Genomic DNA, 18,412 nt, shown 5'->3' with positions numbered 1-18,412 from the left:
CCAGGCAAAATGTGGGTAGCAAGGTTGTGAATCTACATCTCAATAACTTTACCAATCACTGTTTCCCAACACTCCATACCCATTCCAACAAAGGGCTCGCTTAACCATCCTGCAATGGACATCATTTTTTTTTGTTGTTAGCATCCATTCCCCCTTCTTCTGATATAGCTCCCCAATGCATAATTTGTTTTACTTCCCTTTTTCCAAACGTTTTCTCTTTTCAGCAATGTATATCTATACAGTCTCTCAAAATCTTGTTCAAAACACACTTCTAGGAAGTGCTCCTTGAATAACCATCTGAGCGTGTACATTAAAGCACTTTGTGTTTAATTCATTTACATTTGCTGCCTCACTTTCCTCTTAGAAGTATGTAAAAATATATTACAAGAAAAATGTATATCCATTTGTAACTTGCTACTAAATTTTTTCTTTAAAAAAAAAGATTTATTTATTTTTAGAGAGAGAGAGCATGCCCACTGTGGGGAGGGGCAGAGGGAGAGAGAACCTCGAACAGACTCCCTGCTGAGCAGGGAGCCTAATGTGGGCTCCATCTCACAACCTTGAGATCATGACATGAGCCAAAATCAAGAGTTGGATGCTCAACCAACTGAGCCACCCAGGCACCCCAAATTTTTTCTTAATGTATGTAAAAAGTAACGCTAAGCTAAAATAAGATAGTTTTGCCATTAAAAAAAGCTTAAAGCAGATGGGGTAACTGGGTGATGGACATTGGGGAGGGTATGTATTGTAATGAGCACTGGGTATTATATAAGACTGATGAATCACAGACCCGTAACCCTGAAACAAATAATAGATTATATGTTAAGTAATTGAATTTAAATTAAAAAAGGAAAAAAAATTTTTAAATTAAAAGTAAAAAGCTTAAAGCACATAGTACTCCATGTCAAAAGAGGAAGTGGAGGAGGAAGAGGAAAAGAAAGAAAAGAAAAATGTTTAGAAAAGAAATTTCTATTGTGATTAAAATAAACATCACTAAAATTTTTAAAAGAATATTCTATTGTTAACATGAAAAATTTTATAGAATTATTGGAATATAATTACATTGTAGTATACAGTGATTATTAATTTAAAAAGTACTGAAGTTTATTATTAGATCATGAAATCATATGTCTGCAATCTGGGATGTAGAGTCAAAAAAAAATAAAAGAGACCCAACGCGACAAATTCAGCATCTCTATCCAGGTGGGCAACTGAGCTAAGAGCACTGGCAAATCTGAGGGGTTTGGAGAAACAGCTCTGAAGCTTCTGCCAGGTTGGCCGGTGATGGCCTGCAGCAGTTGGGAAGGATCTACTCACCTTATAGGTTTCTTAAAAAAAAAAAAGAAAGAAAAAAAGTAGATTCAAACAGTTGCCATGAAGTCTATCTACAAAGTGGTCAAAAAGACATAACAATCAGGCTACAAAGAATTCAGTTAAAAACATAGTCTGAAGGGGCGCCTGGGGGGCTTAGTCAGTTAAGAGTCCAACTCATGATTTCAGCTCAGATCATGATCTCAGGGTCCTGGGATCGAGCCCCAGGTTGGGCTCCATACTCAGCAGGGAGTCTGCTTGGGATTCTTTTTCTCTCTCCCTCTGGCCCTCCCCCCACTCGCTCTCTCTCCCCCTCTCTCTTTAAAAATAAATAAATAAATCTTTAAAAGAAACATTAAAAAAAAAAACATCGTCTGAAATCTAAGATGAATTTGTATTTCAATGGTATATAACAAAGGGAGAAATGTTGCCTGAACTACAGGAAAGAAAAGTGCCTTTTGGCAGTTAAATTTTTGTACCAGTTAGACATGTCTGGAGCTAGGAAGAATGTCACTGACAGGTCATGAGTCCCTGGCCAATATAGTCAAGCCTTCAAAAGACTGTTAAGAGAGCATAAAGATATATGGCCCTAGGTATGTAGTCTCACTTTCCCCTTTGGTAAAACAAGAGATAAGACTAGTTCATAATAAGGTCCTTTCAGCTCTATCCGTTCTAAGATGGCTTGGATCAGAACAATAGATCCATGGAGCAAGCTTTTACAGTGCAGTGACCACACTTCTTACTCACCACACAATGGATTCTTGGTCACATCAGGCTGGCCCAGGGACTTAGGGAAGAGTAAAAGTTGGAATGTTCCACCTCTCTTCAGCAAACTGGCATTAGTGATAGTGAAGAATTATCACTGCAGCCACACTTATGGAAATTCCAATAAAGGAAACACAAGCCAATAAATTAAGCAGCTAGTGGTGTGGTGATCTAAAAGAGGCAAGGGGTATGTCCCAAGAAACTGATGAGGGTAGAGGAAGGGGAACCCTACCTTTATGAATCTACCATGATGCAGGTTTGCCTCTCAGTTTTGTAGGTTCAACTACCTACTTAGTCAATACAGAGAGAATGAATCTATTAACCAGGGCAGACCTGGATTAATAAAGCTCCCAAGACTGACATGTAAAAACGGAAGGCTGTGTACTGATTTCCAGTGAGACCTACAACGGGATATGCAACCAGATAATTCAAGTGGTCTCGCCTATACAGCCTCTCCATGCAGAGAAGCTACCTGAGAAGCCAAATTATAATCAGAAGGTTGCTTTGTGGATTAAGGGAGTTCATTATTTGAATCAAATGTTTAGTGCTATCACAGTCTGCTTACCAGGGACACTGTGCCTAAAATGGTGGGCTCTGCCCAAGGGCACCTGACCCCCGGACAGTGTTTAAGTGGGGGGAGACTACAGGAGACCACAGAAACCTTTACAACCAACTCCTGTCATGACTAGTATCGATTCTCTATAGATGTTAATGTTTTATCAAGCTACCATCTAATCCTGCTGGCCTGGGAGCAAATCCTATTTCTTTAAACAGCTGTTACATATCTTTTTTGATTCAAAGCACATGAAATCCAAAAAGTTTAGCTCAAACAATATCATGTTATGCATCTTATTTCCAAAGGTTTTAAGGAAAACTACATGGTAACTTATACTAATTAAAAATAATATTATGACTGCCTAACATTTAGTAAGAACTATATGTCAGGCACTTTTCTAAACAGTTACATGTATTAACTCATTTATTGCTCCCCATAATCTTATGAGGTAGGTATTATCATAATATCTATTTTCAAATAAGGAAATTGCAGCACAGAGAACTCATGTAGTAAAGGTTGAGCTAAGATCAAACCCAGGAGCTCTAGCTCCAGAATCCCAGTTCTTAATCACTATGCTTTAATGGCTCTCAAAATAGCAACAACATGGACTCACTACAAAGCCTGGGAAAATCAATACCCATTTTTACCCACACTGAGGCCTTTCTGTAGTTCTGCTCAGACTATTGCATCAGTAGGCATCCTGTAGACTATGGGAGCTAGGGAGGATGGGTGGGCTGGGCTGGAGAACTTAAGTAGCTCTAGATCCCAGAGTTTTGGCACCCTCCTCATCCCCTACTCCTTGTTTTAGCTAGAGCCTCATACCAAACATACGTCCTGAGATTACCTTAACTTGATGTCTCTGACTCTCAGGGATGTACAAAATCACAGACCTGAGGCAATGGAACATTGCTTTATTACTCTATTTAGTTAATTAAGTGGAATTGGTGCCTCAAAAAATTAAAAAGAGAATTATGTGATCCAGCAATTCTGCTTCTGAGTATATAACCAAAAGAATTAAAAATGGGGTCTCAGATATCTGTATACCCATATTCATAGCAACATTATTCATAATAGCCATAAGTAATCCAAGTGTCCATCAGTAGATGAATGGATAAAGAGAATGTAGAATATACATACAATGGAATACTATTTGGCCTTAAAAAAGAACGACATCCTGACACATTGCTAGAGTTGTGAATGAATCTTGAGGAAATCAAACTAAGTGAAATAAGCCAGCCACAAAACAAAAAACAAAAAACAAAACAAAACAAAAAAAAAAACAGGTACTGTATGAATCCACTAATATGTGGTACCTAGAGCTATCAAATTTATAGAGACAGAAAGTAAAATGGTTGTCTTTGGGGGCTGGGAGAGGAGTGGGGAATGGGGAGTTATTGTTTAATGGTACAGGGTCTCAGATCTGCAAGATAAAAAAAGGTCTGGATATGGATAGTAGGGATGGTTGTACAATAATGCGAACGTAATATTACTTAAAGGTACACTTAAAAATGGTTAAGACAGTAAATTGTATGTTATGTGTATTTCGCTACGACTTAAAAAAATTAAGTGGAATTATTCATCAACACCTACTGATCTCTTCATATACTAAAAAAAGTGACATCTTTTGTGATAGACTAAATACTAGGTAACAGGCTCTCTGTCTATCTCAAAATACTGAGATAAGGTGGGGAAAGCTCACAAGTACCTGAAGAACAAATGTCTTTTAAAAAATCATTACAATAACAAGATTTTTTAAGTTCACAGTTTAGAGTTCATTTCAAGCTATGAAAAGCCCTGTGTAGGTTTATGTGGACCCTGATACTTAGTTATATCCTTATTTTTAGCACAGAGGTAAGCAGTACAGTTGGGAATAATGAGAAAGACTTACTGAGTAGACAGTGGTGATTAAAAGCACAAGCTTTGGAATGTGACATACCTAATTACCATACCAGTCTGCCATATGCTAGTTGAGTATCATTGGCTGAGTCACATAACCTCTCTCAGTCTTTGTTTCCTCATCCATAAAATGGACACACTAACTCCTAAGCCCTAGAGCTACTCTGAGGATTAAATAATGTAAATAAAGAGATTGTTTACCAAGTCTAACACAAAACAAACATCAAGCAGTTGCTATTATTAATAAAATATTAATAGAATAAGGATAGACAGTAGAAAAAAAGGAATTGCAGGATCTTTCAAATTTTATCAAAACTAAATTTTATTTTCTGTAAGAAGTAAAGATCTATTACTAGCATTTGTAACAATAAGGTTAGGGGGAGAAAAAAAGTTTGATTTTAATATTTTGCTTAAAGCAACAAGAGAAGCAATAAGTCCATGGTCATGCAAGATATTAAAATAATTGTGAGAAAATATTTTGTGCAACTTTTTGCCAAAAAATTGGCAATCGAGATAGAATGCATGATCTATTATGAAAATATAAATTCTAAAATTGACTCAAAAAGAGAAAAATCAAACAAGTCAATAACCACAGAAGATAGAGATGATCAAAGATCTAACCCTAAAAATATGAGCAAGTCCAGATAATTTTGCAAGCATATTTTATAACTCTCAAAGAAAAAATAGCATAGAAATTTTCAAACTTTTCCAGAGCATAGGAAAGGAGGTGGAAATCTCAATTCATCTTACAAAGCTATACTAATCCTAATATCAAAATTGAATAGAGATGGCATAAAGAAATACCATGGGTCAATCTCACTTACACATATTGATTCTGAAATCACATAAAGAAAATATAAACTAATCCAATCTATCAAGTAATTAAAATAGTAACCACAATTTATTCTAGAAATGTGGGAATGATTCAGTACAAAAATATATATATAAATAGGGGCGCCTGAGTGGGCCAGTCAGTTAAGCGTCTGCCTTCCGGCTCAGGTCACCATCCCAGGGTCCTAGGATTAAGCCCCTCATGGAGCCCCGCATCAGGCTCCCTGCAGGGATCCAACTTCTCTCTCTCCCTCTGCCCCTCCCAAACACTCTCAATGCTTGCTCTCTCTCAAATAAATAAATAAAATCTTTAAAATATATATATATAATCCATTATATTTGTAAATTAAAAGATGAAAAATAATATGGTTTTTGTTAATAGGTCCCTCAAAAAAAGCATTTGATAATTTTAGCAGTCATTCCTAAATATCCTAAAACAATAGGAAATATAAACCAGTAAAATACCAACACTATTTCCATTAAAATAGAAACAAAAAAGAGATGCCTAATATCACCCAGTTTTTCACACTGTTTTTGATAGTCCAACTAATGCAATAAGAAAAAAAAATAAATGAAAGTGATATAAATATTAGAAAAGAAAATGTAAGCTATCCTTACCTCAAATATTGTGATTATATACTATGACAAGAAATGCAACCTTAAAAAAACTGTTAGCATTAATAAGAGATCCCAGCAATGGGAAAGAATACAGAATAAATAAATTTTTAAATCCGTAGCTTCTCTTTATATTATCATAAGCAGGTAAAAAAAATAAATAAAAGAGTCCCATTCAAAACAATGTTTAACAAACAAGGTTTATTGTTCCATTTAGCACTAAACGTTTTCCCTGAGACAAGAGTACAGATTAAAAATTTTTAATCTTAGAAGCACTAACATATAAATAAATACAGGTCCCATTGTAAAATAGTTCACCCTAACTACCCTACCTTAGTGTGTAATCATAAAGTTATATAAAGCTAAAATAAATCACAAAGCAAAAATTGAAAGTTTGGAAGGCTGGTGGTTCAACATAGAACCAGTTCATTTGGATATTATGTACAAGCATGAGACCATACTATAGTCTAGGTAACATGCTAAAAAATCATTTTCTATTGTAGTAATTATATTGCTAGAGAACAGTGGTATTACATCACCATTACCAGAAGTGAATCTTACTTATTTATTTTATATTTATAACACGTCTGATATATTTGATTAACACTGGCCTCGCTTCCATTTCATTGCTGTGGGATTCAATCAATGTCTTCGTTTGTTAAGTATTTAGTGGCAAAGCTGGGTAAAAGAAGCACATGGTAGGTGGAGTACTCAGCTTAAAATATCTGAAAAGAAAGACCTATTATAAAATAGTTTTATCAAAATACTTTCTAATTAAAAAGATCCTTCACTCTTTGCATTATCACAGATAATAAAAAGGAGCTATATACTATCACACAGCATTAACCTTGAGAAAATTCAGACTTAGTCTTACTTTAGTATTCAACCAAACCAGGTTATCTGCACAGTAAATAAGATGTCTTAAAACCTTATGGATCTGTTATTCCAGGGATAAACACTCATTTGGAAAATTAAATAGAGAGAATAATATTATCTAAAGTGAATTAAGTACTATGATTAACATAAAAATTTGTAATTTGCAAAAAAGTGCAATAATGTGTATTATCTAATTAAAGCATAATTAAGGACAGGTTTCCACACACACACACATTTCCCTAAAGCTTTATAGATTTAACTGTTAGTTGACTGGGGTAGGGAGGAAATTAATGTGTCCATTAAGAAATACTCAATCTCTAAATATGATTGCAAAATTGTCAGATTATTAATTCATTGGATAGAAATGTTTTGCATACTTACTATGTACTAGGTACTTATCGTTGTAAGACAATAAAAAATACCACATTGGCAAAGGACCTTTTTGACATTATTACATCTCAAATGTATTATGCATTATGCAACTGAAAATTAATTAATTATATTTAACACATTCAACATATAGAACAAAATTCTGAGTAATCAAATCAATTATACCCTTGAGCAACTCGATTTTTTAAATTCCTCTTATTATTCGCTTAAGTTGATTTCTACCCCCAGGATTCTTTCCCAGTTCTAAAATAAGAGAATAGAGACATTTCCTAAATAAGACCTAATACAAAAGAAGAGAAATGTAAGAGAAGGGATACATTAGTCTTAAATCCTTGTTTCTGTTTGTTCTCAATAGCGCTTCTAATGTTCAATTTTCTCTTCAAAGAAAATCTTGATTTAGAAGAACAAAAGAGTACAATCATCTTTAACATCAAAACAAGTATACTGTTTAGCTCTTACCAAAGTTAGCAAAAGACTGAAACTGAGGAAGAAATATTAAAATAAATTTTTATTGTAACTTATATAATGCCACTCACCATGGTAATTAATGGTCTAATACTTTGGTATATGACTTTTTAAAATAAATATTACCAACAGGTAGAAAATTTTCCTTTGCTCTACGAAAACAAAACGTGGGGGAGTGTCCATGTTTTTGCTCATAACTTGAATCTTAACTTAAAGAAATGTCACTTCCACTACCTAAATGATATATTTTCTAGAAGGGTGATTTAATTGAGAAGAGAAAAATGCCACATTGCTTCTTCCTTCCAAGAAGAAAGGATGTATTCCATTCCTGTGAACTTTCTGTCTCTCCATATATATATATATATATATATATGTATACATATGTATACATGTCAATGTAGATATATATACATATATACATATGTATGCATATCTGTCCAACAAATGTTTGATTTTGAGATCTCTCTTCCTATTCTTACTGATTCATTATGTTCACTGTGACTTTCAAACTGTCTGCCTTTCACATTTTATTCATTCATCAGTGAATAATTGAGTACCTGAATGTATTACGTACCACCTGCGTGCTTAGCATTATATCAGATGTAAAGGAAAATACAAAATAAATATAAGACCAGTCTTTGCCCTCCAGAATCTTCTGATCTCTTCCAGGAGCAAGATAAAACCATTAAGTAATTCATAAGACTAGTGCCAAAATCAATGGTACAGGTAACATGCATTTTACATTTATGTAGAATTTTAGAGCTTCAGAACACTTTCCTGTACTTAATCCTCAGAACAATCTTGTGAAGTACACATTATTAGCTCCACTTTAGCAACGAGGAGCCTGAAATTCAGAATTTTAAGTGGCATGCCTCAGTCAAATGATTTACAAGTGGAAGTCAAGACTTGAGCCAGGGTTTTCTGACTCTACGTCCAGTGCTCTTTTCAATACAGCACAGGAAACCAAGGATTGGGGTATTCACAGGGCAACAACCGGCTTTCTGCTAGAGGTGGAATCGAACTAGACCTGATAGGATGTCAGGAAAACGTAAAGCTATCTGAGCAGCGTCCAGCTGAATGTCCAAAATAATTTTATTCTGCAAATATTTTTACTTCAGGGTTATACACACAGCACAACTACCATTTCTTTAGTGTTAGTGCCTTTACCTCCTCAGTGAGAGCTTTGCTCTCAGAAATGAGGATGTCAAATGTAACGAAAAGCTGGCCTAGCAGAATCATAAAAATCTGAAGTCACAAATATAAATCTTAAAGATCTGGTTTCTACTAATCCTCACACGTTTTGCTTCCCCACAGCACCGGAGAGCGTAACTCGCCCCTATCCTTTTCTAGCATTCTTGCTCCAAACAGGCACTTATTTTAAGATGTCAATGACCGACCCTACCCCAAATTCCACAGGTTCGCCCCAGTTTTGCCACCCCAGCCCCTGCCCAGAACCTCCCCCTCCCTCCCGGTGGATATGATACCTAGTTCAGGCTCTGCAGGTGCCGTCGGGATGCTGTCACACACCACTGACAGGTAAGATATGACCTTTCGACTCCGTCCTTGGGGACCTCCCGCTAGCCGCGCAGCGCAGTTCCAACCCCGGAAAAGGGGCTCCCGGCTCTGGAACGCAGCCACCGGCAGCGCACGGTCCGAGGTGATGTCTCTGACAACTAGAACGACGCTGGGCGCCCGGGCGCGCATCACTCCGCCCCATACTCCTGCCAACTGCAGGGGACTTGGTCCGGCAACCGGTCCATCACACCTCAGAGGCAAGTCCGGGCCAGCCGGACCTCACGCAGGACCCCGAGGACAGGTCGCTGGCAGCAGCGGCGGCAGCAAAAGCCACCCGCCCCCAGTGCCCATAGCCGCCAACCTAAGACCCCCCAGGCTGGACCGCAGAGAAGCGTTGCTATGGAAACCCCCTGAGGATCACGTGATGCCCTCGGACGACCAATTGCCTCTTACCTCTGCCCGCGGCACCGCTTTCGGCCCTCCCTCCGGCCCCACCCCCTCCCGCCCCCGCCTCCTTCGCCCAGCCCCGCCCCTTTCCTGCAGAGAGCCCGCGCCTGCGCGCTGCGTCCAGCGCGCTCCCTCCCTCGCGCGCGCTCCCCGGGGAAAGAGTGGGGGCGGCGTAGGAGGCTAGAGAAGAGCATGAAGCTGAGGAGGAAGGAGCGCCGCCTGCGCGCAGGCCCAGAAGCGCCCGAGCCCCGGCTGCCGGCGACGCCCCAGAGCGGAAGAGGGAAGTGAAGGCGCCAGGCTGCGGGTTCCTGGTGGGCTACGCTTACCGAGGTAGAGGCAGCAACCGAGAGGAGGCTTCTGGCACCGGTCCGGATCGGGGATGTCGAAGAACACAGTGTCGTCGGCCCGGTTCCGGAAGGTGGACGTGGATGAGTACGACGAGAACAAGTTCGTAGACGAGGAAGACGGGGGCGATGGGCAGGCCGGGCCTGACGAAGGCGAGGTGGACTCCTGCCTGCGGCAATATCCTTGCGTCTGCCGGCCTCCCTTCCCCACCCGCCCCTCTCCCGGGACCCCCTTCGACCCCGGGGCAGGGGCGCGGAGCTGCCCCCAGCGGCCCATGACTTAAATCTGTCTCTCTGGGGTCCCCCACTCTTGAGAGGGTAAGGGACACTCCCATTTCTAACCGAGTCGCCCCGAGAACCCAGGGTCCCGCCTCGGAAACTTGCCCTTCCCGGCGCGCCTTCCCCGCCCCGATTCCTCAGGTTGCGGCCGGAGTTGCTGCCGCCGGGAACTGGCGGGGCGGGCCGCGCCCTCCCGACGCGGAGGGAGGCATCTGGCGCTGCCCTCTGGCTCTCGGGGGGCGCTTAAGTTGTCCTCCCCAGGACGGTGATTTCCGGAGTCACCTCGGCTCCAGAAATTTGTGATTGGGAGGAGCAGGCTGCTTCTGTTTTGGCGGTTTGGTTTTGGCAGGGTTAGGAGAGTTTATTCCTTGCTGGGAGGGATGGGGCGGTTTGCAGAATTGAGGCCCTCTGTCTGTCCTTTTAGCCCCTGGGCCTTTTTTTTAAAAAATCATTATTTAAAAAGAGAAAGGAATTTGGCAAGATAAAGGTTGCAAGATAGAGAATTTGTTAACCGGGGGAAAGGGAGTGTGTACAAAAAACCAACTCCCAAGAAGGAAGCTTGTAGGCTTTTACCTGCTAAGCAGGGGACAACGGAAAGGAGACAGGGATGGCGTATGGAGAATCCCTGGAAATATTTAAAATAAACCCCAGTGAATAAAATAGACGATGAATAAAATAGACGATGAGTCATTTGTACAAAGCAGAATCATTTTTGTAATCCTGAAACCGTTTCCATTTCAGTTAAAATGTGGCTGTCAGTTCCTGGTTTTTGTTTTTGCATATTTGAATATTCATAAATTCGAGTGAGCATTTGCATCACATCTTTTTTAGAAAAATGTAAATGTTGGAACAACTCATGCTGTAGTTTTAGAGATTCTCAGTTACTGAATTCACTCAGTTCTAATTATTCTTGAATGTATTCATAAGGTAAGGAAGACTCTTTAAACCCTTTCCTCATCAATGTCCTATTAAAGTATAATGGGGAAATATGAGTGAAAATATTGGTTGTAACTATATCTAGTCTTAAAGGCACCTAAAATACAGCACTAAACATTTATCAGTATACAGATGTTTCTTTGATTTCCGCAACTTTCACAGTCAGCTGTTGCTATTTTGCATTATTTAAATACTTAAACGCTTTAGGTCTTAAAAATGAGCCAGTCTGCAGAAGGCGTGCTTTCCTAGAAGTTCGTTAACCCTTGAAAATAACAGCTTACCACCAACTATAGGGGTTTTTTGTTTTGGGGGGTTTTTTTGGTCAGACCTTTTTTTTCTTTTTCTTTTTCGAACATAAGCAGTGAACATTATTCTGTCTGAAAACATTCTTTGTGATGGATAAATGATGTGAACTAACTTTAGGTTGATGGGTGATGACTCTTGACTGGTACTGCTGTATCCATACAATGGATCTGCTTTTTAATCACTTTATCTAAAAATAAAAAGATAATTGTCTCTTCTTCTCTTGTTGGAACCAGAAGAGACAAGCTCTGGGTCAGGCCCTACAGATGGAGGAACAAGTGAACTCTGTGGTTTTCCTTTTAGGGGAATGACTGTATATTCTGACAGTCTCATTGGCCTTCCGAGTCTCGTACTTGCTAACGCACTGGTGCTTTCAAAGACTAAATTTAATAGGTATGACCTAAAACAGTTTTAATAACCTTTATGAAATATAAGAGAAAATACGCAAAACAAAAATTAAGCTTCTACCTAAATGTCATTGAATTATTACATCTTTTGTAATGCCTCTTTTCATTAATATTGAGAGATTGCTGATGTATATCATTTAGAGTGCTAGAATAATCACCAGCATTTTCTGCCAGCATTCAATTCATACACAATATAATTCTAGCAAAAGTTTCGTCTTTGTTTTTCCAGTTAGAATCACATAAAAACACCTTTTGGTTGAGGATATGCTGTTTCATTTTGGGACCTAATAATTCTGAGATACATATAATTTTTTTTAAATATTACTGGATAATGTTGGCATATGTGTCTTACTGGAAAATAAAAGGCTATCAAAGTGTTCATTTAGTAATTAGAGCCAGACAAGAACTGGTCTTTGCCTTAATACGTGCTCCTGTGTTTTCAGTATTTTACATTTGATTGACATCATTGAAACCAACATACCGAGTTTTCCAATATTGAACATAGTGACTATAGTAATTTTTCTTTCTGTGTATAAAATCAAGTCTTAAGAATCAATGATACCTGGTAAACAATGCTTTCCTGAGAGCTGCCCTATGCCGCTATCCCCTTAACCTCCATCACAGGAAACATGACAGCCGCCCTCCAGGCAGCTCTGAAAAATCCCCCTATCAACACCAAGAGTCAGGCGGTGAAGGTAAGTCAGACACACAGTGATCTCTGCTGGTATCTTAGCTTTCTTACCAAAATCCTCTGAAGTGTCATGAAAGCAGCAAACATTTTAACCATTTATTGTCTTTGACATGGACGAGCTTACTATGTAGTTTGATAGGTAAAAATTTACATATTAAAAATAGCACTCTAATACTGAGTTATGAATATAAGAGAGATCATTTTGGTGTGTTTAATGGAGGCACTCAGGTTGAATTTAAACAAAGGCCTGAAGAATAAACAAAAATTGTACAAAATAAACAAGATTCTATTTGGTTGCTTTTTAGAAATCTTTCTAAATTATGCAAGTATTAAATGTTTATGGAAAACTCAAAAAAGTGAGGGGACAAAAAGGATAATCATCATCCCACTGCCCAGAGATAATCGGTTATTACTTTTTGGTGTTGCTATATGCTTATAGAGCTTTTGTATTAGTTGTGTTTTGTTTTGGGGGGTTTTTGGTTTGTTTGTTTTTTAATAAAAATGGAGTTTTATAACTGGCTTTTTTTTTTTTTTACAATGTACATGAACATCTTAAGTTTATTTCTGTAAGATCTTTGTTTAATGGCTGCGTATACATATGCTGCAGTTTACATATAACTAATCTCCTTTTGTCGTATATTTAGATTATTGACCTTTTGTTGTTGTAAACAGTACTGAAATGAACAATTTTGGGTAAATTGTTAATTTTTTCCTTTGAATGAATTCCTAGAAGTGAATCGCTGGGTTTTAGAATGCACATTTTTTAAGGCTTTTGGTACAAGCGGTATTGCCAAATTGCCCTTCAGAAAAACATGACTAACATTCCCTGCAGCAGTCTTTTCGGAAATTCTGGAGAACGTATTTACTAATTATTTAAAATGAAGCCTAGAGCTCTGGACCCATTGTCTGTAGGAGCCCTAAGGATCTCTTTAATTGAATACTAGCAATAATTTAGGTAAATGCATAATAATTATCTAGGCAACAATGAGAGGAAACATTTTCTTTGGTTTTTGAAAGTGGCGAGGGACATCATTGAAATTTCAATTTTACCACCTTCTGCTTTTATATGGGTGAGTTTTTATCACAGTTTGTGGGTGGGAAGTTATAGCTGTGGTTAAGAATATTTTTCTAAATTGGGTAATTCCATAGTCTTTAAACTGAAGACAACAATAGGTGGTAGAAACATTCTGTAAACTCCTGATCAGTGGGAATGCCAAAGATACCACTCTTTCTTGAAAAGGCGAAGTGAAATTGTTGAAAGGGTAAATTAAGTGTTCTCTTTGTTTGGCTTCATGGGTGAAAAAATAACTTTGCTCTTGGAACAGCCTTTTATCAAAGGAAAAAAATCTTAAGTGAAGATCACTATATCTTATATCTTGACGGTAGATATAAAACTTAAGTCTTCTTAAAAGCTTATTCTTACTATTTTTGAAGGATGGTTCAGGGTAGAACTGCACTTCATTTTTTCTTTGTCTTCAGGGTTTTTTTGAGGTCAAGAAGTAAAATTTAAATATTGATTTAAGAAAATTGTCAAGTTATCACATCTGTTTGTAAGCAAATCCTTTCAGCTCTCCTTCAGACATGTCAAGAATCTGTCCCCCTCCACTGCTCCCATGCTAGTAGCCAAAGCCAGCCTGTGTTATTGCAGTCCCTTCCAGACTGGTCTCCCGGCTTCTGCCTCGTTCCCTGCCCCCCACCAGCCCCACATCAGCTTGTTCTCAACATGGCAGCCAAAGGGATCCCATTAAAATACAAGTCAGATTATATCACTGTTCTCAAAACCTTCCAACATCTCATTTCTCCTAATGAAAACCAGAGTCGTCACAATGGCCTGTGGGGCTTATGTGGTCTGTCTTCCCACGACCTTTCTGACCTCCTGTCCTGCTGTTCCACCATATCGCTCTGGCCCCCAGGGAGCTTCATGTCCTTCAGGTCTTAAATGTCACCTCAGTGTAGCCTTTCTGGAACAACCACTGCACACCCATATGTCTAAATGTTCTTTCTTTATCCCCAGGATCGAGCCGGCAGCATTGTCTTGAAGGTGCTCATCTCTTTTAAAGCGAATGATATTGAAAAGGCAGTTCAATCCCTGGACAAGAATGGTGTGGATCTTCTAATGAAGTATATTTATAAAGGCTTCGAGAGCCCCTCTGACAATAGCAGTGCTGTGTTATTGCAATGGCATGAAAAGGTGAGTTATATTCTCTCACCTAAATAATTATTTTGATTTCTTGGCTGTACATCTTTGTTTTTACAAATAAACGCATGAAAATGAACGTTTAGATTTATGCTTACTAACCTTGATCTTAAGAGATTCTGATGTGCAGCACACGTTCAGTGACGAAAACACACACTACAGACATAGTAAAACTCGTCTTGGTCAAGTCACTTGGTGGTTCATACACTGTCAAATAAAGAGAGCGAACTTTTATGGACAGGGTAACCAGACCTCCCTGTTTTCCCAAGACGGCCCCAGTTTATGCCTGTTGTCCCAACGTAATGATGACTAGTTCTCTTTCACTCTCCAGTACCAGTTGGAGAATAATGTATATGGTCATCCTATTCAGGAACACTTTCCGTTTGTCAGTCACTGTACCATTAGTTGATGTTTCATTAGGCCTCATAATGACCCTATGAGGTATAGAAACATCTTTATCATCCTCAATTTAGAGATGAAGAGCCTACGTAAAAACCTAAGCAACCTGGTTCCTGTCCAGTCTCAGGATCATAGCAGACATTGGTGGAGCACTTACTGTATTCCAAGCACTCTCCCAAGCACTTTATAAATATTAACTGCTTTAATCCGCATAAAAATACCAGGAGGAGAAGCTTGCTATCATTCCTCTTTTGGTGGGTGGGGAAACTGAGGCCCACGTTAAGTCTTCATTGCTTCCTAACATCAGTCACCAGTTTTTGCCAGTCTTGTCTGCTAAATAATTCTCCAGCCATGCACACAGATACCCTTCTGATGGCGGCTCTTTGCAGCCTCTCTCCCAGTCTGTTGCTGTAACTTGAAACACAGGCCACCAGCTACCAGTTCTGTCTCCCTCGAATCTGTTCTCCACCCAATCGCCAGAATGCTCTCTTAAATCCAGATCTACCATGTCAGTCACCTGCAGAATGAAGCCCAAGTTCCCAAGTCTAGCCCCTCCTCTTCTACGTTGTTCTTCCCCTTGTGCTCCAGCAGTGAGCAGCATAATAGTATGCTTTCCCAGAATACACTGTACTGTTCCACACCTCTTGACCTTTGCACAGGATTTTCTGTCTGCCTGAGTGCCCCCTCACCCCAGTGCGCACCTCTGTCATTGCATACATTATACTAACATGCTCTCCTTATATATTTGCCCCTTCCCGGTAGACCAGAAGGTGCTATATCCCTGGCATCTAGCACAGTACCCAATACACAAAAGTATTCAGTAAGTAAGCTGGAGCTTTCAGTTCCTGATAATGTACTCAGGACTTGCAGGTTTTGAAGGTAAAGTCAAAATTAAAGTTTCTGGTTCTTAGCTATCAAGTAATACATTCTTAGCTTGGGGGGAATAAAAAGAATCTGACAAACTGGCTAATCTAAATGGAACTTAGTTGGGTAGTTGATCCCAGTTTGAATTTCTTCCTGACAGTGCTAAGAAGAGAGCAAAATCAAAGTCCTAAATTGACATGTGAGCACCCGTTTTAGGCAAGTTCATGCTGTAAATCCTTAAGAACATCCCATAATGTGAAAACAACATACTAGAACGTCAGCTAGTGTCTCACTGGCATGTGGGTGCATGAGGCAGGGACTCCGAAGGTGGTGTGGGTCGCTGTGTCCCCAGTATCGAGAGCAGTGCCTGGCGCATGATCGGTGTTCAAGAAATGTTTATGAAAATTAATGAATCCAAAGCCGATAGCTGCACACATTCCTCCTTTAAGAAAAATGTTTTACTTGGTATGAGAATTGACCCTTTATGATCCCGTCAGCATTTACATTTTTGTTCGTTTTTAGGCACTTGCTGCTGGAGGAGTTGGGTCCATTGTTCGAGTCCTGACCGCAAGGAAAACCGTGTAGTCGGAGGGAACTGGACAGCCCGTGGGTGTGGGAGTTGCTGGTACAAAGACCAAAACAACCAAATGCCACCGCTGCCCTTTGGGTAGCGTCTCTTTCTCTCAGCTTTGCCTTCTTGCTTCCTTTTTCATATCCGTAAAGAGCAAAATCACATATCAGTTTTCCTTTCATGAAAATTGGGATAATAGAGAGGAAATGTTTATGAATAGGAGTGTTTCATGCTCTCAAAAACGGTTTTGGTGTATACCTGTCTGTATATAGTATAATTTGCCTTCAAGTTTAATTGTGCAATTTTAACCCCTTTCGGCTGGTGGGGTTTTGTTTTGTTTTGCATTTTTTTTTTTTTGAAGTGTTTTGTTTTGTTTTTGACTAATAGTGAGGAATTTATTCAGAATTTGAGGCCAGTTTCCTAACTCCTTCCTAGCCAGGAAATGATCTTTATAAAAAATATATTTGAGAAACTGGCAGCTATTAACGTTGCAAAACTGGACCATAATTCCCTTATTTAAGCAAAATGTGTTTCTGGAACAAATGGTGGGTGAACACCACTCCCAAGTTCCAGCTTTATTTCTCCTTACCTCCAGATCATGTGAGCTTAAGTACGCTTTTTCCTCTCTGCATCCAGTAATCATGGCCTCTCGATTTCTTTGTGGTCTCCAGGGTCCAGAGCAAGGAGTCTTGCTCTACAAAAATGTATCTATGAAATGCCAGAGCCTGTTTGGCACGGGCATAAAACTTTGTTCTAATAATATGACCCAATTTGGGGAAACTACTCCAAATGAGAAAAGACATGGAAACAATGATGAAGTTCAAACTCTGGGCAGCCTCTGAATGAAACGCTGTTTTCTTTAGAAATATAATAGCTGCCTTAGACATTATGAGGTATATAACTAGTGTTTAATATGCCCTGTAAATGTCTTCAGTGTTCTTCAGGGTAATTAGGATCTTAAAAGATTTGGTTCAGATCCAGATACATACACATTCTGTATTTTAGCTCAGTGGTTTTCAAAAAAGGAAAATGCCACACAGCAAAAAGTGTTTACTTTGTTGGACAAACCAAATCGGTTCTCAAAAAATGACCGGTGCTTATAAAAAGTTATCATTCAGTAACTCCAAAACAAACCACCTGAATGCATATGACCAAGAGGGAAATCAGCTTGTGTTTAGTATTTACATTGGACACCAGTTTCGTAATCACTGTCTTACGTAAAAACTGGTGGAGAAATTCTATAACCTCTTTGCTGTTTTTGATAACTGCTTTTTGTTTTGTAAAAATGATAAAAGTTCGGAAAATAAAATGTCAGTGTTGAATAATTTATTTTTCTAACTCTTATTTTAATACTTATGAACGTGTGGTTAATTAAGAGAGAAGATTCCCTGTTTTCCCAGCAGGTTATGGTACTCTTGACAAGAAGTAATTTGGTACAGAAGGTTTCTAAAACTCCTTTACTCACATATAAAGGAGTGGAGTAAAAGAGAGTCATGGATGAAGGCAGGGCACCGCCAGAGCCTTTGGAATGAGTGATTCCATAGCCCTCCGGATGCCAGCTGAGCACCCGAGTATCACTGCCCAGAGACCGAAACTAGAATGTGCCGAGTAGCCTAGCAGCTGTGGTCCGTTACCCCCGGCCCGTACACCCTTTCTCACAGCGCAGCCTCTCTTGTCTCCACACCAGCCCTGATTAGATTCCTGCTTTAAAGCCCTAGAAACCAAACAGGCAATTCAGAGGGCGGTGAGTTAAG

General features: G+C 39.2%; 2 protein-coding genes across 4 annotated transcripts in view; one reads left to right on the top strand and one right to left on the bottom strand.

The window, feature by feature from the left end:
* Window positions 1–10,077, bottom strand: part of RGL1 (ral guanine nucleotide dissociation stimulator like 1) — a 251,420-nt gene extending 241,343 nt beyond the window's left edge. Inside the window, exon 1 of one of the 3 annotated variants that reach the window (XM_035010628.1) lies at window positions 9,994–10,077. The gene's annotated coding sequence lies outside the window, so the exon portion shown is untranslated. Of the gene's footprint in view, window positions 1–9,189; window positions 9,326–9,993 lie in introns of those variants that run through there. The other 2 variants (XM_035010629.1, XM_035010630.1) reach the window with 2 other exon arrangements.
* On the top strand, window positions 9,857–17,985 carry ARPC5 (actin related protein 2/3 complex subunit 5). Its single transcript, XM_035010639.1, has 4 exons — window positions 9,857–10,189; window positions 12,559–12,631; window positions 14,642–14,818; window positions 16,610–17,985. Exons 1-4 carry the CDS (start codon window positions 10,047–10,049, stop codon window positions 16,670–16,672), a joined length of 456 nt encoding a protein of 151 aa, XP_034866530.1. The 5' UTR covers window positions 9,857–10,046; the 3' UTR covers window positions 16,673–17,985.
* Window positions 17,986–18,412: the final 427 nt, after the last annotated feature.

The sequence above is a fragment of the Mirounga leonina genome, unplaced genomic scaffold (assembly GCF_011800145.1).
Source record: "Mirounga leonina isolate KUSES-001 unplaced genomic scaffold, KU_Mleo_1.0 Mir_154, whole genome shotgun sequence".
In the NCBI taxonomy this organism is placed as follows: Eukaryota; Metazoa; Chordata; class Mammalia; order Carnivora; family Phocidae; genus Mirounga; species Mirounga leonina.
Note: the sequence above shows the minus strand (reverse complement) of the source record. Positions and strands in the feature narration are given on the sequence as shown.